The sequence below is a fragment of the Ixodes scapularis genome, unplaced genomic scaffold, assembly GCF_016920785.2.
Source record: "Ixodes scapularis isolate PalLabHiFi unplaced genomic scaffold, ASM1692078v2 PGA_scaffold5__190_contigs__length_132052651, whole genome shotgun sequence".
Taxonomy (NCBI): Eukaryota; Metazoa; Arthropoda; class Arachnida; order Ixodida; family Ixodidae; genus Ixodes; species Ixodes scapularis.
This window is the reverse complement of record NW_024609880.1, coordinates 106,259,663-106,286,919: the sequence shown is the minus strand read 5'-3', so window position 1 is coordinate 106,286,919 and position 27,257 is coordinate 106,259,663. Positions and strand designations below refer to the sequence as shown.

Sequence of the window (27,257 nt, the reverse complement as noted above, 5' to 3'; positions counted from 1 at the left end):
GCGTGTGGCGCGTGGAACACCAATACCTGCATTCTCTTTGATGCTTGGGTAGTATAGCAAATGGTCTATTGAAGTCCATCTCCTAAATCCTGGAATGGGTTAGTGGCGTACGTTTCGCGTAGCACGTAAATTATGTTGTCGATCAAGAAGCGAACGCGCGCGGGAGCCTTGTCTTCCGCCATTTTCTTCTGACCTTGGATCGGCCTCGACTCGTTCGGCCATCCCGCTTCGGGTGTAGCCGAAACAATCTAATCCGTAGCGCTCTAATTTGGCGCGTGTTCTCGTAGTAACATAGAGAGTTGATCAGCTAGCTGGTACTTAGAAGACATACCTAAAACAGCGCACAAGCACAGGAGGAAGATAGCAGAACACAGGAAGGGGCGCTGACTCCCAACTTATGTATTGTGAAAGAAAGAGAAAGAGGAAGCTTCAGATATGAAGCCCACGTTGTTGTTGTTTTTTTTCTTCTTTTTCTCCTCTTTTTTTTTTCGTCTTGATCTTATAATGTTAGTTTTTTCCTTTTCTACTGGAACTTAGCAATGTACCTGTTTTTATTCTTTCTTTTTACCTTGTGGGCGCGCGTGGGCTTCATGTCTGAAGCTTCCTCTTTCTATTTGTTTTTCACAATACATACGTTGGGAGTCAGCGCTCTTCCCTGTGTTCTATTTTCTTCCTCCTGTGCTTGCACGCTGTTTTAAGTATGCCTCCTTGTAAAATTTTTTGGGCGTTCGTCTGCGCTTTGACTATTTGCAACCGAAGATTTAGGCCTTCAACTCTGCCGACACTGAGACGAACGCGAGCGCGCATACTCTGCGAGCGGCTGCACTATTATTTAGATCTGAGCTGGAGCGACTTTGAAGCCTTGAAATACTTGTTTTCAAGCTCCAGGTATCGTGCCACGAACGAAATCCACTCGGAGCCACGGGGTAGCAATACGTTGCCATGTCAACAGTATGTTTAGGCTTAGAAACGGCCAGAATCGGTGACGATCTTTAAAATGGGGTGAGCTCACCGCTCATTCTTTGTGTTTTGAGCGAGATAAAGCAAAGCGAAAGCCGGTTGCACTATTTATTGGCATTGAAATGGGCTAATACTGCAGAGACCATGACGAATTCGCTCCGAAGCGAGCGGAAAGGGTGCCGCCATGTTCGTCGATGGAACCCGGCCCCAAGCAACTGGGGGCCCAAGCACCAACCCAAAGCCCCAAACAGAGTTTGGGTTCTGCGCATGCGCAGTGGCGAGTCCCTATTTCTTTGGGACCCCCAAGCTTTGGGGCCCCCTATCCTAAAACTCTCTAGTGTCTCAACTGAGACAGATTGGACACGACGGTTACGTCAGCGTTCGGCTCAAACTTGACGACTCAAAGCCGAGTGCTGACGCAGCACTCGTTTCAATCTGTGTCCTGCGTTGGCCGTCTCTGGTTAAACCACCTTATTCAGCGCTACGGTTTTGTAATCTGGATGTGTTGCGCGGCGATTTCGCCTGTATGGCTCCGCGCCAACTTTGCGCGTGACTTTGCCGAAAACGAAAGGGCTCGATTTGACGAAAACCCGGTGATGTCTGTCAGTTTGTCAGTGCCGGGGAGAGAGGGAGGGGTTGATGCGTGCTCACGTCAGCGCTTCGGACCAATGGGAGCGTCGCGCGCGACAACTGGAAAACGAAAGACACGGCAGGGTTTTCGTCGAAACGAGCGTTGTAATGCTAACGCATTAAAGAATGTGGTTGACCTTTACATGGGTGCTCTTTTGACTGCGTATTTAACGAACTCGGCGGGTGTTAGACGTGGCTAAATTCATCACGATACGTCAGCTAATTAACTAAAGTTACCTAATGAACTTTCTGAGTATTGGTTTTATGATCCATGTTCCGATTGCAGTTTGAAAGTTGATCTCTCACAATTTATACAATTTGCGAAAAGGGAATGACCTTTGAGAAATTTAGTGATACGTTTATGAATGTTTGTCGGCAATTCAATAAGCGTGCCCATGGAGAGCACATCAAAGGTGTCCTTTAGCAAACCGTTAGCGTGTGCCGGGTACCGCACACCGGAGGCTTTGAAACATGGTTTTAAACGCGCGCCCGGGTGATACCGTGAACTCGGGGCGCGCGTTTAGAAGCATGCTTTGAATTCTCTTGCGGTGCGGTGCGCGGAAGACGGTAACGCTTTGCTAGAAGTCCCTATTATCAATTGGTACAAGAGTGACGCACCCGAGCCGATTCCCTCTTTTTTACCTCGGCAGCGCGTCGTTGGTGGGGCCGGACGCTGCCTAGACAACGACAAATTGCCAGTCACTCTTCTCAGTAATATTTAGGGCCGTCCCACTCTAAATAATCAGGCGCGCTTCTATGCCCGCACTTCTTGAACTGCAGAAAAACATGCGGAGGCATACGAATATCTAAAAAAACGATTGCCTTTTCGAAATTTTTTTAAATATATCTAGCCGTTATTAGCGTTTGGTTTTAAAACTGCTATTCGAACATTACTCATAAATCCAATATTTAAAATGTTCATTAGCCAATAGATGTTGATGAAGATTGCTTCGTCTAACGTCCGCCGAGCCAGTTAAATACACCGTGAACAAAGCTCACATGTAAGGGTCACCGATCACATCTTTTTTTTAAACATGTCGCAAGTAAAAATAAACACCCTGTATTTACCGTAATTAGTGATTGTGCCAACCCTAACGGTATACAAAAATGCTTAAAATATGCGAACTGATTGCAAGACAAACATAGAAAAGACTGCAATACCTTCGAGGTATTGTTTATTGTCGTGATGTTACGTTTTTTTTTTCACAATCACGTTGTAATCAAACCTGCTCGTTAGCACTTGAAGGAGGTTGTGATGTCTCACTGCATCGAGGAGTGGGGACATCGTTACAGCCATCTGTAGTGGATATTATTTTTGTCGATGATCCACACATTCTGCTAAACTCTTTGTTGCATTCCACACCGGTAGCATCAATGCTTGCTCTGACCATATCGCACGATTTCATGGATGCATCCACTGAAAAATAATTAAAGTTTGACTATTAGAATAAATTTTCTAGGTATAAACAGCTAAAATTTTAATTAAATATAGTGTAATACAATTGAATGTTCCTAATTCACCTTCTCACTACGCGTTTTTTGTTTTTGGGTGACGCATTTTATAGCGGTGAACCGGTTGTCACACAATCTCCGAATACTGTATTTCACTTTTGCAGTGCAAATAATATGCCGTATAATTAATAATATGTAGTTCCCTCCTATAAGAGGTCTTCTCACATACTGCCTGCTGAACCCTGTAGGCTTTTGAGCTGTTGGTTAGCACAAGAAAAAAATAAACATTGATTTAGTTTGATTTGAAGGCGGGAACAAGGAAAAAAAAGGTAGTACAGTTCTATAAAAATAGGATATAATGATTTATATATCATACAAAATTAAAATAAGTAGAATATATAATAACCCTTGAAAATTAAAGAATATTGTGATTTATATGAAAACAATATATCAAAAACGGCACCATTGTCACTGATGATAAAGCAATCAATTCAAAGGTGCAGCGAGCTTGACAAAAAAAAAAACAAAAAAAAAAAAAAACAACCCAAAAATTACAACATAATATTCCCTGGGGAAGGGGAACAAGGGGGAGAAAAGACAAACACAAATCTTTTTATTTTTGGAGATTTGTGTTTGTTTATGGGATTTTTGTTCCCCTTCTTTATAAATTATAATCGATATAATTTGTAAATCTTAATTTGTGGGAGCCGAGAGTGAAAGACGAGGCAGAGGGCACATGACAAGCGGTCGGCGGAGAAGTCACGAGCTGGCACGAGGGAGTGCGTGCTGAGCCAGGCTGGAGCTGGGCAGGAACGACGGAGCCGGGCTGCCTGGCCTGGCCCATGGCGAACACGGAGCGGTCCACCAGCGAGGTTTGGAGACGGACCAGTAATAAACGGCGAGCCCTGGCCATACCGACCTGGACTATGACGATACCGGGGTGGTTCCGCAGGGAGACTCGGCCTATGATAGCCCGGAACAGCCAGCCTACGCACTCCGACTGCGAGCTCTGATCGACAGGCGACAACAAGGGTCGGCGGGCCCCGACTGCCGGCTCTCGACGACGGGCGACCGGGAGCTATTGAACCCATTCACTGTCTTCTCGTTGTGTTATGCCACTCCCCGGGTGACGAGCGAAACGCATACCGATCGGGCGGCGATTATTAGTAAAGCGCCCTCCATAAAGAACCCCACATTAAAATGGCGCCCAACGTGGGCCCCGTTCGGTATGCCTCTGCTTCCAGCCGTCCCCAGGGAGTCCCACGGATTCGTTGAGCGGGTTGTTCACTAACGCTAACGATGCCCGTTGAAGCAAAGTATGGTGGAATTTTGACGACTTGCCTCACGGCAGAGCTCAGCAGGTGTCTCCTCGAATCGAGTACTTAAAGGGCTCGAAGGACGAGGTTGAGGACGCGTTTTCTCGGGTACTTCAGAATAGTGGTGGCCAGGAGGTGATGCAGCCGGGTGCAAGATGAAGAGCGCGGTTAAGATGTAAGAAAGTCGTCTTCGGAGGCAGAGGAGAGGCACGGCATGCTCGCTGGAAGGCAGGATAACGACTGGTAGTAGGAGAAACAGCCAGGACTCATTGAAGATTTGCGATTTAGCCTTGGGGTGATGCGGTAGGCAAGTAAGCGCTGTTCGAGACCCAGGGTGCAGATGGGTTTTTGTCAGTGGGCGTCGGAGAGATTGCGGAAATGGCAGTTTACACCGGGAACACTGCGGACGAGATTGTCAGTGGGTGTTGGGTAAACTGGCGGAAATTGCAGTTGACACCGGGAACGCTGGCAGGCGAGTTAATGAGCCAATGATTTGTAACTGCTGGGCCAAGACGGCTAGTTGCTTCGCGTCATTCCAACAATCGACGAAGGGTAGAGGAACGGCTCTTCCTTCAGGGGGTCGTCCCTATAGAAAACTACAGAGCCGACTGAAAGGATTCTTTTGCGACTTTACTGTGGCCGGTCGTGGCAGTGACGGCAAGACGTTTAATAAGGTATGTCACGTCACGACCTGGCCGGGGATGAGGCGGTAGACATTTAGGTGGCTTGTAGCTGTCCAGCTTGCCTTGAGGCGTGAACGGTTCAAGCGGGCTCGCTCGCTGAGCTGCCGCCCCCTCCTAGGACCGGTCAGTCCCTAGAGCTCGTATGCACGTGAACGGAACAGGACGCTGACGCTCACATCGAGTAGCACATGGTATATGTAGCCGTTGCGGAACGCGGATATATGGTATATGGCCATCCCGCCACAGGTTTTCAATCCCTTCGCTTGCGCAAAAAATGGACTGGGTTTACCCCATCGTTACCTGTTCTGAAGGAAACTCACGCTTTGAGCAACGCAGCTAGTGGTTTCACCGCATCGCTTGCTTCAAGGTGAGAAGGGCACCCGAGGTATAAAGACGCGAGCCTCGTGTCTTACTTCTAGGCTTACTCGGCGAGATATAAAAGGGGAGGCTTGCCCGGTTCACAACGCTGACTTGAAAGGATATTACCGCCGTCGCGATGGGGAAGACGATTAACATGAGATTGCAGTAGGACACAAGAAATCCCCTGTTCCTGGCAACCCAGGAGCGAGCTCTGGAATGCGGACTCGCCGAGTTAGCCGCATGGTACACAAACCCTTCGGGAAGCAATTTGGCGGCGGAGGCAATGGCCACTACCACTATCTGCGGCAGAGTATTTGTTCGTTGTGTGTTGTTTTAACTTTGTTCTGCGCAGAATAGCTTCTTGGAAAGACGGCCATAGACGGCGTAACCCAGGAAGCCCACCGTGAGGAAACACGGGCCCATTCGTTTTCCCAAGTGCTCAGGAAGGCTGACAGTTGTTCGGCCTGACGAACGGTTCAGGCGGGCAGTTCTAAGCCCGCTGCGACCTCTAAGCGGAACGGGGCAAGTCTGTCCGCGTCGGGCGAACCAGCTTAGAGCAAGCCCTCTGCTGCATCGCGGTGAGTGGGACAGCGAGCGACGGACAGGTCGGCATTGTCTGCCGGCATCGCTAGAAGAGCCAGCTGATGCCGGCACCAAGAAAGACCGACGCCGAGGGTCCCACTACCACCTACGCCGCCTTCGGACGCTGCAACGTGGCCAGTCCAGCAACAACAGCGGCCGCCTCTTCAACATCTCACACGGCGCCGACCAGAGTGTCCACCTGTTCCCCCGTGCCTCGACGTGGAAAAACTGCTCCCTTAAGCCCATGAAGTCCCATGTTTTGGAAGTCCATCGAAGTCCGGGCCTTGAGGGGCGAGAGTGTTGGAGCCGAGGGTGAAAGACGAGGCAGAGGGCACGTGACAGGCCGTCGGCGGAGAAGTGCCAAGGTGGCGCGGGACAGTGCGTGCTGAACGAGGCTGGAGCTGGGCAGGAGTGACGGAGCCGGGCTGCCTGGCCTGGCCCATGGCGAACCCCGGAGCGGTCCACCAGTGAGGTTTGCAGGGGGACCGGTGGAAACGGCAAGTTCTGCCCATACCAACCTCGGCTATGAATATCCCGGGGTGATTCCTCAGCGAGACTCGGAATATGATAGCCAGGGACAGACAGCCTACGCAGCGCTGGCGTGGGAAGGGTGATCCGCAGGCCTGGACACGGAATATAAAATTTAAAAGCGCTAACAAAGACGAGGACAAAAAGGAAGGCAAACAGGACGAGCGCTTTCCTTTTTGTCCTCGCCTTCCTTTTTGTCCTCGTCTTCGTTAGCGCTTTTAAATTTTATATCACGAACCAACTCGCCCGCTTCGCCACTTTAGTACTGGACACGGACTCCGACTGCGAGCTCTGATGGACGGGCGACAAGGGTCGGCGGGCCCCGACTGCCGGCTCTCGACGACGGGCAACCGGGAGGTATAGTAAACGTTCGCTGTCTTCTCGTTGCGTCATGCCACTCCCTGACGGCCGAGTGAAACACATACCGATCGAGCGGCGATTAGTAGTAGAGCGACCTCCATAAAGAACCCCACCAATTAAAGAGTAAATATTTAGACTTTTCCGCATACCAAGATCATATCTACAGCTGCTTAAAATATTTCTGCTCGATGCTCAAGAATTGGAATTATTTTGTGTTAAGTACTTTTATTATTTACATTAGAAATTGAAGTGCAATCATCTCTTAACTTAGCCTCTCCAACACCGAAGAAAATGTACACAAACACGGGTAACAAAAAGACGACGATGTGCTATGTTTAATGGTAAATATTAAAGGAATAAATGAAAATTATCATGTTATGATGAACACCTGCTATTGAAACTCATCCAATTTATAGCAGCAAATAAAATCACTTATTCATCTAAAATTCGTTACATAAACAAGGAGAAATCAGGTTCACAGATATTATAATCTCTTCTTATAGCTTCAGAAATATTGCACTATTATAAACCAGTAGTATTATTATAAAATATACTACTTAAAACTTTAGCTGCAAAACTTTTCTGAAATTAGTCTCTGATTTAGGCCAGGTCATTCTGTTCCTATATGGCTCCCCAAATAAGACTTAACTTGGTTTAAATCTTAACACGAAGCTCAAAAAATAAGATTTTCAGAATGAGAACATAAGGCCTTCTAGATTTAATAATGTAGCAAACAGAAACATATGACTACCTATCGAACCCTACATTTACTTTCAATCGATTGTCCGACGCATTAAACTGCGTTTTATTACTCCAATGAGCTCACAAGTAACTTTAGCGCCTTTATTTGTTTAGAACACTAAAACGTTTAATATTTCAGATGGCTCACACATTTCAACAATCTATCTGACCTCAGGTATTAATAATTAGGCTAACGTATGTTTTAAATTGCTTTTTAGGTTGGGTTAATTAAGTTTACATGGTAAAAAGCGCAAATAACCACTTCTCTTCCCCATAAGTTTTGTTTACAAACCGTGATGCGAAATACTTTTCTGATAAAGATTCATATAGCCTTCACACACAGGGTTAAACTCAAGAGATAAATGAAACGGTAGTAATTCATTTAATATCTACGTCTGACTTTAAATGCTTAATTACATTTATAATTTTTTCTTGAATGAAAGAATGAGCATTTAAGCAGAACTAAACCGATGCATAAAATCGACGAAAAATATTTCTACTCTATTTTATTGCAACGCTAAGATTTAATTTAATATTCTACAAATTTTGACATCGAAATTGTCCGCCGCTTATAAAATTATATTGAAGCTTAGTTCATTGCTACGCAAAGACACTTAAATTTAATATTGCATTTTTTAATGTCTTGTTGCGAACGGTCTACAATAAGTACGTACTAAAAAACCTCCGCGCTAACATTATAAGCAACGTCAGTTTAACATTAAATGCAATAATCTGTCCTCTGAAACTTTAAATTTTTTTTTTATTCTGTGCATGCTGGCATAGTATTTATTAATTCCTGTTGAAATTTTCGCCCATTTATTAGCTTCCTAAAACCTATCTAGTTCCCGTTTACAGACTGCACAAGGATTTTGTTTTTTACTTCCGTGTACAGCTTTAGAACTTGTGAATGAAGTTTTCCACGTTTTAAAAAAAACTATGGAAGCTACGCGAATTCTGTCAGTGTACCTAGGGTACGCCCCCAGGAAAGTGCAAGGATAGTCCTGCTACGATAGTCGTGCAAAGATAGTCGAGGCTGTCATTTCCCTATTAATTAAATTCAATATTAAACGTTTATTTACTGCCATCATGATATATGCTTATATTGGAAACTTCAAGGCCACCGTATTCTAAGGCTGCTTCATTTCTTAGAATGCTCGAAAACATCCCATATTCTAAGATACGCGACTCTCTATTTGCTACTCAAACCGGCGAATTACGCAATGATAACCGCAAATGCCTGCGCAAAAGCCCTCCTCCATGTGAGGTAGGTCGTTGCGTACGCCATTCCGTACGATAATGGGGCAAAGCTAATACAGAGTTTCAGCCAACCGTTTTAGAGCGCAGCTCTTAAGCGGCCTTTTACGGCCTGAGCGGCGTCGCGGTCGGTGTAACCGCGCGTTGCACTATAGGACGTTTTCCATAATGACGTCACACGTTACGTCACGTGTGACGTCACGAAGGTCACCCGTGAAAGTCACGACGGTCACGGCCTTCACAGTGACCTTCACTAGGGACGTCACGAAGGTCACTTGTGAAGGTCACGACGAAGGTCAGGACCTTCGGTGACCTTCACGAGGCTTTCATGAGGGAGGAGGGAGGGAGGGGGACAAGAACGAGGGAAGGAGGGTGAAGAGGAGGAGAAGGGGGTGTCAGGACCTATATGGTAACAAAGAGAGGAAACTGAAAGGTCCGTTTTATTTTCGATATCAAAAAATACATTTGCGACTAATTGTTCTTTCCAAATCCAAGTAAAAAAAAACAAAAAGACACTTAGTGGTAAAAAAACAAACTAAAAGGGCCTAAGTCCAAAGTTCAACTTGCCGAGGTGGGCACTGGTTTACGCTGGTTCTAGGCGCTTCCCCAGCTGCAGAAGCAGGTCTCCTTTGGCTCCTGCTGCCGGCGTACCGATGGTGATCAGTCGATTTATTGTTGTAAGGGCTTCGCCGGTGCGTTTTTGAGCCAAGCTTGCTGTTCAGTATTGACGGTGGGGACAGGTTGGCTGACTTCTGCGGACGACAGCTTCACCGGTGTATTCCGGAGCCAAGCTTTCCTCCGTCCCAAACACGTAGTCGCAAACCTCGTCGTTCTCTGCCCGCTTCTTTTTTTTTTCTTTTTTTTTTTGCCTTTTTCTTGTTTTTTTATTTTCTTCACCTTTTCGCCGCCGTAATAACCACATCATTACAATGACCCGCCTTTTAAGTTTTTACAGTGAAGCTCTTAAGCAGGGCCGGCGTTAGGCATGGGCGAGCGGGGCGGGCGCTCCGGGCCCCGCGCTTAAGACAGGGCCCCGCAAGTGACAGAGGGGCCCCGCGGTCACTCGCCGGTTCAACTTTTTCTAAAATTTCAACATCGCCACTACAGATAACTTTCATTGCTGAATTTTCCAAAGGAAAAAAAAATAGTTAGCTGACCGACGGGCGCGGGGCCCTTCGCCAATTTGCAGACTGTTCCACCCGGACAGAAAAATGCCTGTGTTGCCACAATGCCACCCGGACTGTTCCACCCGGACAGAAAAATGCCACAGCTTGGCATTTTTCAGATGAAAGAACGCTTTACACAACTCCAAAGTCACTCGTCTGTATTTGGTTTTCTTTATGACATTCCGGCCCTTCAGAAACTTAGAAAAAGCGACATTCTTGAAAAATGTACCACTCTCGAGGCGTGCCTGAAGCACGCCAGTAGCTCTGACGTATGTGGCACCTCACTGGCGGAGGAGCTTCATCTTTCGTCTTTTGTTTTAAAAGAGCGCTCGTCAGTCAATGAATGCTTGGTATACTTGCTGCAAAGCGAACTCCGAAGCTTCTACCCGAACACATGCATTGCTCTCCGAATTTTGCTAACCATACCGCTCTCCGTCGCCTCCGCGGAAAGGAGCTTTTCGAAGTTGAAACTGATCAAGACATACCTCCGCTCAACGATGAAACAAGAACGTCTGTCTGGCTTGGCTACGCTCTCCATAGAGCAGGAAATTTTGTCGACCATTGATAAAACTAGTGTTGTAAATATGTTCAGTGCAAGAAAGGTGAGAAAAGTTGCCTTTTAAGTTTGCAGACAGGCAAAAGGTCCGCTCCCGCCTGTCTGCACATACAGCACGCGGTGAGCCAAGCACGGCGAATGATGACGAAAATATACTTTTACAAAAAGTATATTTACATTACAAGACGCGCTGCAATGTATATAAAAATTTTCAAGAAAGAGCTTTTCGATAGCGCCATCATGGACGTGGCACGTGCCGTGTTAGCTCTCCGAAGCGATGAACTTGCCCGTCCTAGACTGTGTGATATTCCCCTTGGGCTGGGCACTTGCGTAGTGTATTGTTGCTTTCCTTCATATCTTCGTATAGTCTATGTTTTGTAATGTTATTTTCTCGTTTTCCTTGTTGTGACTTTATGGCTGGCGTGCGTCGATAGCACCTTTGTAATTGCTCAGTTCTCTGTTCTGTTCATTTATTGCATATATAAAAAACCAAGCCAATCTGCACATAGCACTACTGAATAAATACACACCAGAGATATCCCACATGATAATGTGCCCGTCTCGTTTTTCTTCATGTTTAGTATAAGCGAAGTTATTTTTAAATTTCAGATTTTGCTTTTTAAACTTTTGTTGACATTTTTTTTTTTGCTTTCTTGCCCTGGGCCCGCGTTATGTAGCGCCGGCCCTGCTCTTAAGGGCTAGTTTCCCCAGGATCGTGTCCGCCCTCAAATGACCTGGTGACACAGAACTCTGGACAGCTACCGCCTTTTATAAGCGAACGCGGCAACCAGACAACCAGCTTGCCGGTTGTCTGGTTGCCACCGTCGCTCATAGATGGAGGCAACCTTTCGAGCCTTTCCACTCTGGCCTGCCGACTTGCAGCCGGCCATCGCTTCATCCCCACCTACAGCTTTGCTGGTCTTCCTTCACCAAATCGAAAAATAAAAACAAAATTTTTTTCATGCAAAAAAAAAAAAAAAAAGCACTAAAAAGATTCGTAATGATGAATTTTTTTGCCAAGTACAAAACAAGCACAACCGACTAAGGTCATCCGCTCCTACATTTTCGGTGTCCTTATTGTGTTCCATTCGAAACGAACTTTCTTGCAATAACGAACTCCAGCGGTGCACGCCTCTTTGAGCTGCTTTGTTTGTTTAGTACTGTAGTGGCTGATGATCTGTTTGCACCACAAACTGGCTACCGTATAAGTACATATAAATTGTTTCCACTGTCTATACTGGGTGTCAGGCACTCTCTCTTAATCGTAGAAATGTTTTTCTTTCTCAGAAGGAGCTGCTTACTGGCATACGCTAAATGGTGCAGAATCTCCTCGTGTTCTTGCATAAGCACCGCCTCCAAGCTGTGTTCGGAGGCATCAGTTCTTAGCACAAACGTTCGAGAAGCCTGCGATTTTGAGAATAGGTGATTCCTAAAGTGCCCGCTTCAACATGTTGATATGAAAAACCTTCTAAGTCTGACCTAAATTTAACTTTTAGTCAACCTCGTTTTTCTTTTCGACACCGGGAAAAGGGCCATTTTAGTGCATAAACCAATTGATCGTGGCTGGTAGTCAGCAAGATCAGGGCCATATCTCCTAATTTCAACTGTCGGCCTCTCGGTTTTCTGTCATAGTATCGCTTTTGACTCTTTCTTGTTTCGTCCCGTTTCTGGTCAGCTAATTCCATTGTTTGCTCTAACCGACTATCTAGCTCTAAGACTTAGCCATGTGTTGTCTTCAGATGCTGGCTGATTGTATCTTTCGTCTAGATTTCTTTCAGCACCGACAACGGGCTTCGTACTTGTCGTCCATAAATCAACTCAAAAAGAGAAGAGCCTAAACTTGCCTGTGGTGCTTCGCGGTAGGCGAAGAGCACCGAAGCCGAGTATTCATCCCATGACTGAAATTTCTCCTCGCACATCTTCTTCAGAATTTGCCTGAACATACCATTACATGTTTTGACCAGACCATTTCACATGAAGTGCTTGATCGAGAGCAGCTCCATTACCTAATTCATCAACTCCGAGGTAAAGCTCGTACCCCTGTCGGAAAGAATATTGCCTGGTAGGCCCAGTCTGGAGAACATTTCGATTAAACCCTCCGCTGCTGTCTTCGGGTCAGTGGATGGTAGAGCGACGGCCTCTAGTCGCAAAATTCACTAGTTTGAGGATGAACCAATTTCCTTTCTTAGGCGTGGGCGACAGCGGTCCAATAAGGTCGAGGGAAACTCGTTCGAAAGGTGTCTCAATTATGGGCATGTGCCCCAATGGTGCTTTTGACACCATTCCTTTAGAAATCGTTCTCTCGCACATGTCCCATGAACACACAAACCGCTTAACATCTGCTAAGACTCCGGGCCAGTAAAAATATTCCAGGACTTTGTCACTCGTGCGCTTGACACCCTGGGGGCCTGCATTGCGATAACATGCGCCAGTGGAAGGATACTGTGGCGCAACGTTCTGGGGACCACCACTTGGCGGAACTCCTTCCCGTTTGCGAGGTGGCATCTGCGAAAGAACTCTCTTACTCAAATAAAATCTGTAAGTGTTACCCCCTTTTGTCACGTAAGCATCGGCAATCCTTTCGCGACAGATATCCAATGACGTGTCTTTCAACTGTTTTCTTTCAAGGACGTCTCTTGTAACATTTTCAATCTCGAGGCTGGGTTCAGGATTTGGAATAGAAGGAACATGGCTCTTGAATGCGGCGATTATGTTCCTGTCAATTTATAAAATCTTTTCTGCTTCAGCCTCACCCTCAATTCTCTAATTTGGATCGAGGTCTAACGCATGCCTGTCTGCCTGGACGTTTCCGATAATCACGTCGTAAAGTGGTTCGTCCATACATTTTGCGACAACCTCTCCAGTAAAGTACGGAGAAGCTATTCTAACGATTGCTTCTTGCAATAAACTGCATGTTTCGTCTACTAGGACCACTTGGCGTCGTTTGCCCGTCAGGTGCTGAGGAACAACCAGCTTTCTGCGCACGATAACGGTATTGCAGCCAGTATCCCGTAGCATCTTAGCGGGTTTTCCGTCCAGTAGTCCATGTTCTATTGGAGCGCGTCCCTATAGTTGTTGCTTCTTTATTTCGCACACCACACTCACTAGTGCTTCGTTGTTATGCTCCACATCGTGCGTTCCATCGTTATGTATGCGGCTTTCCTCACACTCGCCTTTTTTGCTTCTAGATTCAGGTACCGTAAAGCATGAGAGCTGAGTTTTGTCGCCCTTCCGCTGAAAGCATGCTGTGGCATTGTGTCCCGATCTCTGACGAATCTGGTATTCGGTGTCGCTGTTATGGCCTGGACAAGCAATCGGTCGCTTTGTGACCAACTCTGCCCCATAAGAAGCACCTGATTTTTGTTTACTGCTTGCACCTTTGCCGGTCATCTTTTAAATTATTATCATTCAGGCTATGGTCGTTTTTGAAGTAAGCCAGATTGTCTTGCCAGTGATCCTCCATGAACTTATCCGCTGCCGTGGCGATCAAGTTAAGTGTATTGCAAATCCGCTCCTTGAGGAACACGACAAGCTTGGAATGACAGCCCTTGATGAATTGTTCGACGATCACAAGGTCCCACAGATCGACGTACATTTTGGTGCGAAGGCCCACCTCCACCCAGTGATCGAATAATTCCTCTAGCCTCGCAGCGTACTGGCTGCCTGTCTTGCCGTTATCTGGAGAGCTTCCTCGAAATCTTTCGCGATATCCTTCGGTTGAAAAGCGAAATCGTTGTAAAGGACCATCTTTACTTTTTTATTATCTAAGGAGTCGTCGAGGAACATCCTTCCGAATACGTTCAGGGCCTCACCCACCAAGCACAGGCTTGGTGGGTGCCACTACTGTCCCATTGCTAAAACCTCGAATCTTTTCAAGTACGCATACATGCAATCTCTTTGATCGTCAAACGATGGCATTAGATTATGAGGACTGAGGCATTGTGACGCAGTAGCTCCTCAGGGTCCTTCACCGCCGCCCGCACCATACCTGTTATTTGCAGACCCCTCGGTTTCAAATACCCTAAGCTTAAGTAGGAGTGTTTTCTCCGTTCTTTCCTCCAGTTCCGCTTTCTGCCGGAGATCTTCTAGTTTTGCCACTCTGTCCTCTTTTTGCCAAGCTCGTTCCTGATCACTCCATGTTCGCAATTCTGCTCCTGCGATCCCCAGCTTTTTACTCAAGGCCATCAACTCCTTTAAATTCATAACTTATATGTTGCACCAAAAACCAGACTGATGATCAGTGTCTTGTCGCGGACGCCAGTTATTGTCAGGTTCTATATGTTAACAAGAAAAGGAAACTGAAAGGTTTGTTTGATATTTTCGACCAAAATAATATATTTGCGAGTAATTGTTCTTCTTTCCGAATCAAAGTAAAGAAAACAAAAGGAAACTTATTGGCAAACAAATAAAAGAGCGTACATCCAAAATTCAACTTGCCGAAGCTAACGCTTGTTTACGCTGTTTCTAGGCGCTTCCCCGGCAGCAGAAGCCGGTCTCGTTTGGCTCCATCGGTGAGTGCACCGATGGTGACCAGTCGACTAGTTGTTGCAATGGCCTCGCCGGAGCGTTCTTGAGCCCGGCTTGCTGTTCAGTGTTGACAGTGGGGACAGGTCGGCAGACTTCTGTGGACGACAGCTTCACCGGTGTATTCCGGAGCCAAGCTTTTCTGAATCACTTCGCTCTCCGCCCCGAACCTCGTCGTTCTGTCTCTGCTTATTGCTTTTTTCCCCTTTTCTCGTTTTACCGATTATCTTCCTCTTTTCGTCGCCGTATTAATCACATCATTACAGGGAGTATGGAGGAGCGAAAGGAGCAAGAGGAGAAGGAGTGGAGGAGGAGGAGGAGGGGAGAGGAGAACGAGAGGGTACTTTCTCTCCGTACTCTCCCCTCCTCCTTCTCAGGAGTTGCGCTCTAATGCGGCATTACAGGGAATTGTAAACATCTTTCTTTTTTTTTTTTTGCACAAATGATGCGGTGCGATGGGCCCTCCGGCCCGAACTGCGCGTGCGCGAGCCTTCTGCGGTACCAAATGCGCAGTTCATACCGGAGGACAATTCGTACCGTATCGGATGTGCAAAAACGGTTCCCTAAAACTCTCGATCAAATAACCGCTCTTCGCCAGCCGATAACGAGAGAGGAACATTTATCATCTTCACACGGTTTTTAGGTCTAGTCATATTTTCGCCCTCATGAAGCGCCTAGAGTTTTTAGAGCACAGCTCTTAGGCACCCGTTTCTGGCTTCAGCGGCGTCGTTGTCGGCGAAACCGCGCGTTGCATTATGGGACGTTCCCCATAATGACGTGAAAGCTGGCGTCATGTGTGACGTCAAAAGGGATACCCTCGTGATGGTTACGAGCGTTACCCTCACAGGGTCACGAGAGTTACCCTCACACGGTCACGAGGCTGACCCTCATGAGGACTACGAGGGTTACCCTCAAGAGGGTTACGAGGGTTACCCTCACGGGGGTGACGAGAGTTACCCTCACACGGTGACGAGGCTTAACCTCACAGGGGATACCCTCACGAGGGTTACGAGGATTTCCATTACGAGGGTCACCCTCACGAGGGTTAGCCTCGTGACGTCACACGTGACGTCACATTTGACGTCATTATAGGATCGAGATACGTGGCGTATAACGTCCCGTGACGTCACGCGCGTCTAACATTGTCAATATTCCCGCTGAATTTAGCGGGGAAATGTTTCCGCTAAATTTGGCGAAAAAATATTCCCACTAAATTTACCCTCGTGGCGTCACGTGCGACGACAAATCTGACGTCGTGCATGACGTGACGTATGACGTCTTGAGGGCAAACGTTTCCCGCTATATTTAGCGGAAACATTTCTCCACTAAATTTAGCGGTGAAGGAAGAGGGGCATACCCTCCTCTCCGTACGCTCCCCTCCTCCTCCTCAAAAGCTGCACTCTAATTCGGAGTTAGAGAAAATGGTAAACGCCTTTATTTCTTTTCTTCATTTTTATTTTTGTGTTTAGTCTCAGGGATTGACTTCCCAAAGGTTCTGCGAGGTAGAAAACGTTCACTTATAGACATTATTACTTCGAAAGACAGTTATTGAATTTTAGTAGATTGAACCGATACTGCAGATATTCAGAAAACGGTACCCGATAACCAGGGTGTCGAACCGGAACCGAACCGAATCGAAAACCGGAACCGAACAGGTATTTTTTCCGGAACTGAACCCGAATCCGAACCGTTATATTGTTATCGCGATGAACCCGAACCGGAACTGAACCGGAAAAAAATAACGGTTACCGGCTCATGTCAAAACGGTTCGGCCACGCGCTGTTGACAATGGATGTGCTATCAATGCCACTTGTTTTTTAAGTACCGTCAACTGACACACACTTCGCTTACGTATTTTTCTTCTCCACTCAGTCTTAGGAATATAAACGCTGCATCCACGAATCTTGACAAACGCTGCATCCATGAAACTTGATATAGGAACCAGTATTGCGCTGGTCGCGGCTTGCACGAAAAAAAAAAAAAAATTGAAAGGCTGTGCAAAAAAAAAAAAAAAAAAAAAAAAAAAAAAAAACGCGTCACGGGATTTTATTTTGCTACAATTTCGTAAATCCTAAATGCTGCTGTGTGCTCATTTCATAACATGTTTCTAGAACGCGCGAGTTCTTGAAGCTTGCTTCCATCGGAATGAGAAAAGAAAAGGCTGTGGAGTTTGATAATGTTTGAGAAAGAGAAAGAAACTTTATTTACAGTTGAAATGAGCATTCATGAATTATATCTGCTCTTCGCTGCCCCAACCACCGGTCAGAGTATATCGAGCTATGAAGTGTCAAGAATTACATGCCGTATTTTTTCGTACCGGAAACTCAATAAATGCGGGGAAAAAAAAAAAAAAAAAAAAAAAAAACAGGGATACAAACCCTAGTCGCTCGCGGAGAAGCGACTAGGGTTTGTATTATTTTGATGTTGCAATTTGTCATTTATAATTTCCGAACCGGTTCGCGAACCGGTTCGCGGATCGAATTGATCGAACCGGAACTGAACCGGAACAAAATAAATTTACCTGAACCTGTTCATCATAGTCTAGCCCGCCAGCTCACCTTATTACCTGAACCTGAACCGTAACCGAACCCATATTTTTTTCGGTTCGACACACTGCCGATAACGATACGATGCATGACGTCACCAGAGATAAAAAAAGGGGGGGGGGATGTTTGGAGGAACACGCCCCAACGATGACCAAAGCCAAAAACGCTAGTGGACTTTAGCACCCTTGAGGAGTTGCCACTGAACGCGACTTCTACTTCAGGCTTCACTTGAGCTTTTCTCGTTTGACTGGCTTGAGCTGGTATCTCGCCTCCACTTCTTCTTTCCTGCATGACCTTAGGGCTGAGCGGCTGAAATTTCGCCGCTCATACGCAGCGCCACTCCTGCCCCTGGTGAGGCGCGCCCATATGTATTAGCAGGACTAATAAATATGGGCTACTGGAGTAACGGCGTAGGGCAACTTTATTTTTCTTGTGTGTTATCCTTTCCCACGTGGGGTTCCATGGTGGGCGGCACACTATAGATGTCGAATATCTCCCATTTTTCTACGGATCTCACATCAAACCTTTCTTCTGATCGAACTCTGAAGAGAGGTCGCACCGAAGACACCGCCGAGCTCGAAGGAAGCGCCCGTGCGGCCGCCTCCAAAGAGCCTGTATTACTAGGCTCTCTAGCCCCCTGAGATCTTACGTGTCGCTGTCAGCTGTTGCGCCAATCAGACGCTTTTCGTTATGGCCTCTTAAATTGTTCGCGCGCTCTGCTCCAGCCTGTGCTAACGCTCGGCTGCCCAGCAGAAAATGCGACCTGAGCCTGTTCGGTAGATCTTCGCAGCGTTTTGATTATAAGCGGTGCTTATAATCAAACCAGAAACGGAATCAAAATCGCCTCAAAGCACGCTGTCTAGTGTGTGCCCGCGGGATGAAGCTTGCATTTTTATTGTTGTCATCATCAGAATAGAAACAGGTTAAGTCGGTCTCTGTTTCGTAATTTTTATTCGCTGCTCCGGACTTTGCTTTGTATCGCTAGGACGTACCTCAGAATTCAAGATTTAGTGCGAATCTATATGTTTCTTCTGGGCCAGCGAGACAGACGTAGAAATAGTTTTGTCATCATCCATGGGAACAGCTTTCTGAACTTCACCGGCGTGCGCAGACATGTGTTCTACACATTTCGCGCATTCAAAATATGAACCTTCAAATTTTGATCAACTTCTTCCGTGCCAAAGGGCCCGTGTGTTGCTACGAGAGGCGGAGAGCACATTTTGCACTGCTCCGAGGTTCCGTAGTCCCGTGATAATGGTGATAATAATAAGCCGCGACTATGTCTTTGTATTGTTTGGTTTGGTTGCGAGCGCCGCCAAGCGCGCCACAGTAGCAGTCTCTACCGACGAATGCAATGGTCTGAGGAGCGCAGCCAGCGCGTGAAAAATCTTTTAGGTCATGCTTTCATTTGGAGATGGACGTCGTAGTTAGGGATTTCAAGTTCTCCATTTTCAGCTTTTTACTCAGCTAAGCTCGTTCGGTGGAAGATTTATAACTTACTGCACGTTCTTCTGCCACCTCTGAACTACAAAACCTTAGCTCAATATGTTCAGAAACCGATTTATGAGCTATCTCCAAAAAGCCTTTGATCCAATTACTTCGCATGATATTCATTTAAAAAAGCATGTCGTTCGAAAACAATTTGATGATTTTAAATGAAAACAAAAATCTAGACTAATAATTTGACCAAACTCTATCAACAATATTGATGGGCAGGGTTACGTGTTTTCATAACTAAATATAGGAAAGTTGATTCAAATTTACCATTTTATTATTAAAGCATAACCATAAAATAGGTTATTTGTTTGTGCTCTATTGTATAATTTAATTAGCTGCGCGGTCGCAAAGATTAACACAGTAAAGAACAACTAGAACGTGCAGTATAAAATTGTTTTTGAGAACTCTCAAACAATCAGCGGAAAAAAGATGGAATAATCGTCACCGAATTCATATGGGGTGGACATCAAAGTGCGGTAAAGGCTCGGCGGGCAGCCCGGCCCAGAAACCTTTTAGAACGTAAAAATAATCTGGTTATTTGGCTACACCTAATAACTCTCTCTACAAATTAAGCTTAAGCAATTAACACTTCAAAAGTTATATAAAATATGCGTTTTTTTTTAAATCTTTGAACCACGCTGCTTCTAGTATATCGTATTAATTTTTGTTTACAAGAAAACTTAGTCTAATGGAACAAGGGGCTTTTGTTATTTAGCTCAGGTTTTTCACTGATATTTGATGTCTTAAAAGCACAAGGCAGAAAAAAGGATTTTAACCTACACACCGAGGAATATGCACATTTTGTTTTTTACGAATAGAGTATTTACTCTGAAAAAGGAAATGTGCTTGAAAATAAGACGAATTGGAACTAGAGCACTTTCAAGTTAACGCAATTACATATGTTTCTTGCTCTCTGTAGATTGACATTACGCCAAATTACAATAGAGTTTTGCGTATCTCTGTGTCTCTTTGTCGGCCCGTTTGGATACAATCAAGCTTACGACTGTTTTCTTAAGACCAAGCTTTTTCGATCTCTCATGACCTTACAACATATTGGCACGCTGGAGAAATTCATGAGGCAAAACTGGAACCGCATTGCACTGGAGCGAAGGTTTAGTTGTATTTACGAGATTAAATGCGCAAACTATTTGTGGAAAAGGGTTGTTTATAACATTGCCAGATGTTTTTCAAATAATAAAAAAGATGATGCTCGGAAATAAAAAAAATATACGGGACCGACCAAGTGCTCCACGGCCACCCCATAGATGGCGCCAGTGTATTCCCTCATCATAATAGATTTTAAAAGGTTTTAAGGCACACGGTAGCAAACAGTCGCAAGTCTGGGAACCAGCCTTAATTCCACATTAAAACAATGTAAATCACTCGTAGGCGTAAGTTTTCTTAGCAACATGGATAAACATTATTTTTAGGATATATGCTGCAATAAGTTTACCCTTCCAGCAAGGAAATTACGTATTAATTATTTAAGTTTCAAAAATGCTGCTTGTACTTACGTGTTTCTTTCCCCATATGTTGAACGATAAGACATTTTTCTTTCTCGTTGACATATTGAACCACCATTCTATCAAGAACTGCGAACGGAACAGAATTACTCACAGCAAGTTTCATAATTACTGAGCAAACTTTCAAATTACGAGAGGAATAAAAATAAATATATCTGGGCTAATATACTCCACAATGGTTCAAGACCAAACCAATATACGGGAAGGCAAAGAAAAAACGTAGCCGAGGCTCGATCCAAAACGGACCGTAGTAGTCGTCAGGTGCACGCAGGGGCGGTCGCAGGTATTTCCAGAGGGGGAGGGGGGGGGGGGGGGGTCAGGTGTAGGGTAGCTTATCATATGTTTAAAACCCCCCACCCCCCCGTCTCCATCGTTTCCAAGCCCTAAGTTTTTGCACATGTAAAATTGAAGAGGAAGTCGTTCTACTGACGCGCTCGAAAGAACGACAGTGTTGTGCTTCAGGAAGAGCAGGTGAATCTGGGATTCCCCTCTATCGTTCGCTCTCTTTTCTGCTAAAGTTCCAACCTGACCATGAGTTCTGTGCCTTGCCGCGCCGGCAACCTCTGGGTTTACATTTGGTCTCTACAAGATTCTAGAGGATTCAACCGACGATCCTTATTGTGTTCGCTGGGAGAAGGGCATTTTCACCTGTAAAGTTCGACCGACGTGTTCAGCGATAAACGTTGCTATACTGTCATCCTGTTTCGTTGTTTTTCTGGTAGCCCATCTGGCTTCGTCGTAATAGATGAATACCTAGGTTAAAATCAAAAACGAAGCTGCTTAAATGGTGTTGTACATGTTACCCCTAAAATATAACGAAATACCGTTGCACGTTACTTGAACTAAAAAGTAACCAAGTACTTTACTCGCTCTTTTTCTAGAAAAGTAACTAAATAAGTTACTCGGTACCTAAAAATGAAACTAGGTAAAAGTAACTCGATACTACCAAGGCGTTACGTACATGTCTTGGTCGTCTGCATCGCCATCCGCCGTTCACCCTGGCAACTTTTGACCTTATTTATTATAGAAATGAAGCTAGGCCTTGCAATTATAGGTAAAACCCACGTGTGAAATACACCTTTGACAAAAAGCTTAGATTGCTATATGCAGGCGCCAAACTTTACGGCCCATTTTAGATTAAGACTCGGCATTTCAGGCACACCTTAGATTCCCTGACTGCGCAAACAACCATTAACATCTTACCTCAATAGTGACTGTCCAAAGTCTATTGCACTTTATGTAACTATTATTACTACTCATTCATTTTTTTCCCCTTCGCACTTCGATGACGTTTAAACTTGAGAATATGTATCCTTAACATACAGTGGTCGCTTAATGAAGTGGTCAAATTTTCTTCTGGAGATTACACGCCTTACGTCGCTGTGGTTGCCTAACTTGCCGAGTAATAAGCAGCCATAATAAAAACTAAGGCATTATAGGGGTGCCCCACAGCACCGCAAGGTAGTCTTTGGCTCTCTGCTCGACTTTAGTGGGGCAGCCAAACTACAAGTTTCTATCTATGCGAGAAAATTTCTAATACCCCCGTCCCTTGCCTCATCACCCCCTCTCCCTCATTTCTCTTCCTCCCGTTCTCCCTGGTCAGTAGAAGTGAAATTGGGGAGAGCCATTTCACTGAATAAGTGTTTAGTAATAATAATAAATTAACCAGTCTTATAAACTGTCAAAAATTGCAAGTCGGAAAGCATCAAACTTGCACTGGTGGATGGTCGCCAGATTCACACTTCAGGCCTAAAGTTATGGTATGGAAATGGGGAAGCTTAATTTCTTAAAGTACTATCGCGGCCAACAAGAGCTGAAAGGCCACGACGTGTGGAGCGTGGTACCATTAAAACCGCCTGTCGCATTTTTCTGCTACCTGTGATGTGCGCTGAGACAAGACAACTCCTCCCTCCTGCACTCATTGCACGACTCTACACTTCCGTGTAATCTGCTATACTCCGTTCACGCTTAAAGAAGCCATGAAACGATCTCTCTACTTTCGGTAAATACTGCTTAGAATCTACCCTTAACGTTCATAACTGAATGAACTCGTCTGGGGTTTTCTTTTTAGGCAATTGCAGTCGCTAAAAAAAAAATTCGCGAAACATGAACATTTTTCATCCTCTCAACTCGGAGCGAGAAACAATTGGCCACGTGGCCTGGTGCCTATCCCATGCCTCTAACCTTAATCATACCCACGCGCTGGGGTTGGCAAAGTAGAAAATGCGCGCTGAACTCAAGGCGTTGTTAGAGTTCGGCTATTTTCATGATCCCAATGGTTGGACACGAGCCACTACCCGAGTGTCAGCCGAGGCATTGATTGTTAGGACCCGAAGTCGGAGTGCGCACACAGTTCTCGTGTCCCATCCATGAGCCGCGATCGACTGTCATCAGTCCGGCGATTCGATCTCACAATTGCGCCATCCATCTTTGCAAAGGCAAAACTGAAAGATATAATGCCTTTTTATGCTCGCAATTTCACCGCGACAAAGAAGTTTCCGAATTAGTAGCGGACTCTGCGAGTATACTTAGTCCAGACTGGGACTAGTGCGCATCTGCAAAGTCATGAAAATTCGAACTTGATATCGTCCCATGACCACTTTAAGCTGAGACTACAGCCAAACCTGCAAGCGCGAGGTGGCCCGCTCTCCCGACTTTGAGAAGTGTTTTTCTGGCTGCAGCGCTTGTTCTGCCGAAGAACGTTTCCAAGGCTCGACATCGTGCTCTGGCGTTTGTAGCATTGGATACAACCCCGGCTTAAAGGGAAACTGAAACAATTTCATATTGAAATAAAAACACTTAAATCGTCTTCCTTGGGCCTGCACGATTACGAATATCAAGATTATTTTTCTATTTAGTGCGCGGCGGCTGCAGAAAGTCAAAGAACTTAGGAAGCCCTTTCCTGCCGGAGCGCGACGTCATATCCAGATTTTTCGGAATCTCAGCTCGCGCGAATTTTCTCCGCCTACCAAAACTATGCGAGCACTCTTACTATTTGAAAAAGGTCAGAAAAAGACGTCACGACTGGTGTTCGTGCGATAGAATATACCTGGCACCGTTGCAATTGCACACTCTTCCTACACCAGCGACACGCGCTTGGCGCCCGGAAGATCTGGGTATGACGTCACGACTGGTCGAAGGTTTTTCGTGTTTTCTCTAGTCTAGTTACATATTTGGGGAAGACGAACGTGATATTCATAATCACAGTAATAAAATGCTTTACAATTTACCTCTAACTCGTTTTTGTTTTTCAGGAACCTCTTCAGTTCGCCTGTAGCGGCGGACGAAGTACAGTTTGGCGGCAGTATTGACAGCACTTTCTGGGTGGATACCTCGAAGCTCCTGCGCCAATTGGAAATAATGAACTGATATTTAACTGATAGAGCTGCGATGAGGGGTGGTCCTCTTACTCACTTGTAGCCTGAGAACGCTTTTTGTTGAGGGAGCATCCCTAGGTTGACCTTCATCCCCGCATGAATTCTTTATTGCACGTTCGCTAAAAGCCGTTTCGTTGTGTCAACTATTGCCTCTCCAATGATGAGATGTATGGCGCACTTCTTCCGGCATTCTTGACGGTTTCGACGAGTTTCAAATTACGGATATTGATCCGTGTGTGAGCCACTCAGATGCGAACTAATGATTGTGTGAACCCGCAAAAATTGCTTCGAGAAAGAGCTTGATAGATTTATGCTGTGTCATGCATTGTTTTTACGTTTCGATGAAAGAAGGGGTTGTCACCTCCACTTGTTCACTACGAGATTACACGGAAGTGCAGAATAGTACTATGAGCGTAGTTGGAGGTTTGTCTTGGCCACAGCGTGCATCACAGTTTGCAGAACAATGCAGCAGGTGTATCAGATTGTACCGTGCGCAGCGCGCCATGACACTTCAGCTCATGTTGCGCGCGATAGTATTTCACATTAGTTAGTACATAATTTTACCTTTATTCAAAGCACACCGTGCTGTGGGCAACCACAAAACCAGAAGGAATATTGAGCGAGGTGGGTTTAATGAACAAATATGGTGTAACCTACATTTGCAACATTATTTCTTAAGCTGATATATACGGTGTCAGAAATCCCGAGGATGGCTCCAAAACTAGCCGTAAAATTGGGTCCTGCCCATAGCGACCTCAAACTTCCATTAAATTTGCCTTTTAATGAGGCATTTTAGACTCACAAATTTCGAGACGTAGCTCTTTTTCTGGGAAAAGTGAGACCAACAAACCTGCCAGGATCAGCGGCGGATGCCGACGCAGACGTCCGATCAAAGCAGGGACCGCGTCTATGATGAAACCGAGTGCCGCCGCAGGGCTGTTTTCAAACAACCGTCACTAACGCCCCTACACAATTTTCACCTGATCAGTTTAGAAAACTGCCGCGAGCGCCCTAAATGCAACGATGGCGGCCGTTTGTTTGATCAGTTCGGTTTGTGTTCGGTGCTGTGTGCGACTCGAACACACTCGTGAATATGTTTTCGAAGCCCCGTGATTGACACGGAAGCTGTTGCGAAATGACTACCTCAACTAGCAACCTGCAAGTCTTCCTGATGGACGACGACGGTGCCGAGAATTGGTGCTACGACGGCGAGATCTGTTTGGGCGGTTGACTTCAAACTTCAAGGCTTGGCAGAATGCTAACTCCAGAGTACAGCAAAGCGATTACGGTAAGAGTGTAGAAAGAATACCGAGGCACTGCCATTTGCACTGGAGAGATTTTTGGTGTCGTCAGGTTTGTCGGGCCAGCCATTAAATGCCGCCGGGATGCGAAGAAACGTGTATTGTGTGTGGCACGAAATTCATCTTTGCTGGGTTAGTATCTTGAACTGTATCGATGGCAGTTTTCTCCTCTGCATATTGTTATCACGAAGCTGACTGATAGCACTTCTCACGGTGCTCATTTAAATGTCACGGAGATTTATCATCTATTCATTATATTATTCGGTGTGACCTGCTTCGCATAAAGTTAATCAAATATCTCCGTGTAATTTCAAACGAAAGCGCTCAAGTGTCTGTTATAAAAATTGGTCACATCTCACACAAGCAATTCGCTCAAGCCTTTGTTGTCCAGTTTGGGCCTCTATGCAAACATCACCTGGGACTTTATTACTACTATATATATATATATATATATATATATATATATATATATATATATATATATATATATATATATATACATATATACATAGCCTTTGTTGTCCAATTTGGGCCTCTATGCAAACATCACCTGGGACTTCGTACTACTATATATATATATATGTCTAAGTGTCCAGTTTTCACAACGAAGTGGAACAGCCATGCATATTATATCTTCAAGGACGTTTTGTACAATATACAGAGGTACCTTTTGGAACGATTTTGATATCTTTGATTTCAAATTGAAATATTTGAAATATCGCCGTGTATCGGTAGGTGATGCGTCGTGCGGTATATGTGCCGCGACGCACCCAATTTCACCGCGCATGTGTCCCTTGCCCAGCTCGGTCGTCTCCATCGACGCCCACCATTGATCCTGGCAAGTTTACTGGTCTGATTTTTCATAACGAGAGATACGCCTTGGTGTCTTACAAGATGAAATGCACCAATAAAATACACATTTGGTAAACCCTAAAGTTCGCTAAGTGCTAGCTCTAAATTTTCCAGTCGGTTTTAGAGCCAGCGTCGGGGTTTCGGACACCAGGCCGGTACATTAATACGCTAAATATAACCTAATTAATCTCGCCAAGCTAGATAACTTACAAAAATCGACAAACATAATTCAATTTATTTTAAAAGGCCCATATTTATGTGCTTACATCTAAAATGGGGTGCCAGGTTATTTGATTTTATAACGAACTTAATAAAATAACATGTCTTAGTTCTCTCTTTTCAATTGATCTAGATGTTACCAACGTTTCGCTGAATGATAGGTGTGGTTTTAAAATTGAAGTTAAATTACGTAATGAGTGGTTATATTTGTTTAATTTGCTAGCCTTAACTATTTACGTAACTAAAATAATTGCTATGCTACCATCTAATATGTTTAAACTTGGAGGGCTACTGCGTCTTTTATGAAATTTATAATATATTACAATTTTCTTCTATTTTTTGAAGTTGAACGTGTCTTAGGAATATGCAAAATACTTATTCTAATTATGCCAATTGTAGGCTTCGCCAACAATGGCCATCAGTGAATCGTATATAATATGGTTCTGAAACCTGAAATGTGGAAGATTAAAAAAAAAAAAAGAACAAAACAACGCTGTTATTTTGTTCTGTTGTCCGTTATTTGCCATTTTTTTATCAATCCAGTCTCAAGGTTCACAATTGTTTCGTTTGCTAATAAGCTCTTCTACTGTCTGGCTTCTGAGTAAATGGTGCTGTTCTTACTTAAGCAGTGTACCCCTCGCCGCGAAATCGCATGTCGACCCTAGCTAGCTGCGAGAAGGCCGACTGGCAACATGAAGCTTTAAGTGCGCCTACATGATAGCGCCGCTTTTATTAAGAAAACATGAACTTGTAGATGTTTTGACACATGTGAAATAATTATCGGTCTCGCTATTCCTTTTAAGCATCACAATTTCTTCAACATATGCAGT

The 27,257-nt window shown here is 45.1% G+C and overlaps 1 protein-coding gene across 1 annotated transcript in view; it reads right to left on the bottom strand.

Annotated features, from left to right (window-relative positions):
- Positions 1 to 2,810: 2,810 nt before the first annotated feature.
- Positions 2,811 to 27,257, bottom strand: part of LOC115321315 — a 59,343-nt gene continuing 34,896 nt past the window's right edge. The window contains exons 4-5 of the mRNA XM_029981528.2: positions 20,670 to 20,747; positions 2,811 to 3,007 (exon numbers count right to left, since the gene is read on the bottom strand). Coding sequence (XP_029837388.2) covers positions 2,811 to 3,007; positions 20,670 to 20,747 — 275 coding nt within the window. The remainder of the gene's footprint in view (positions 3,008 to 20,669; positions 20,748 to 27,257) is intronic.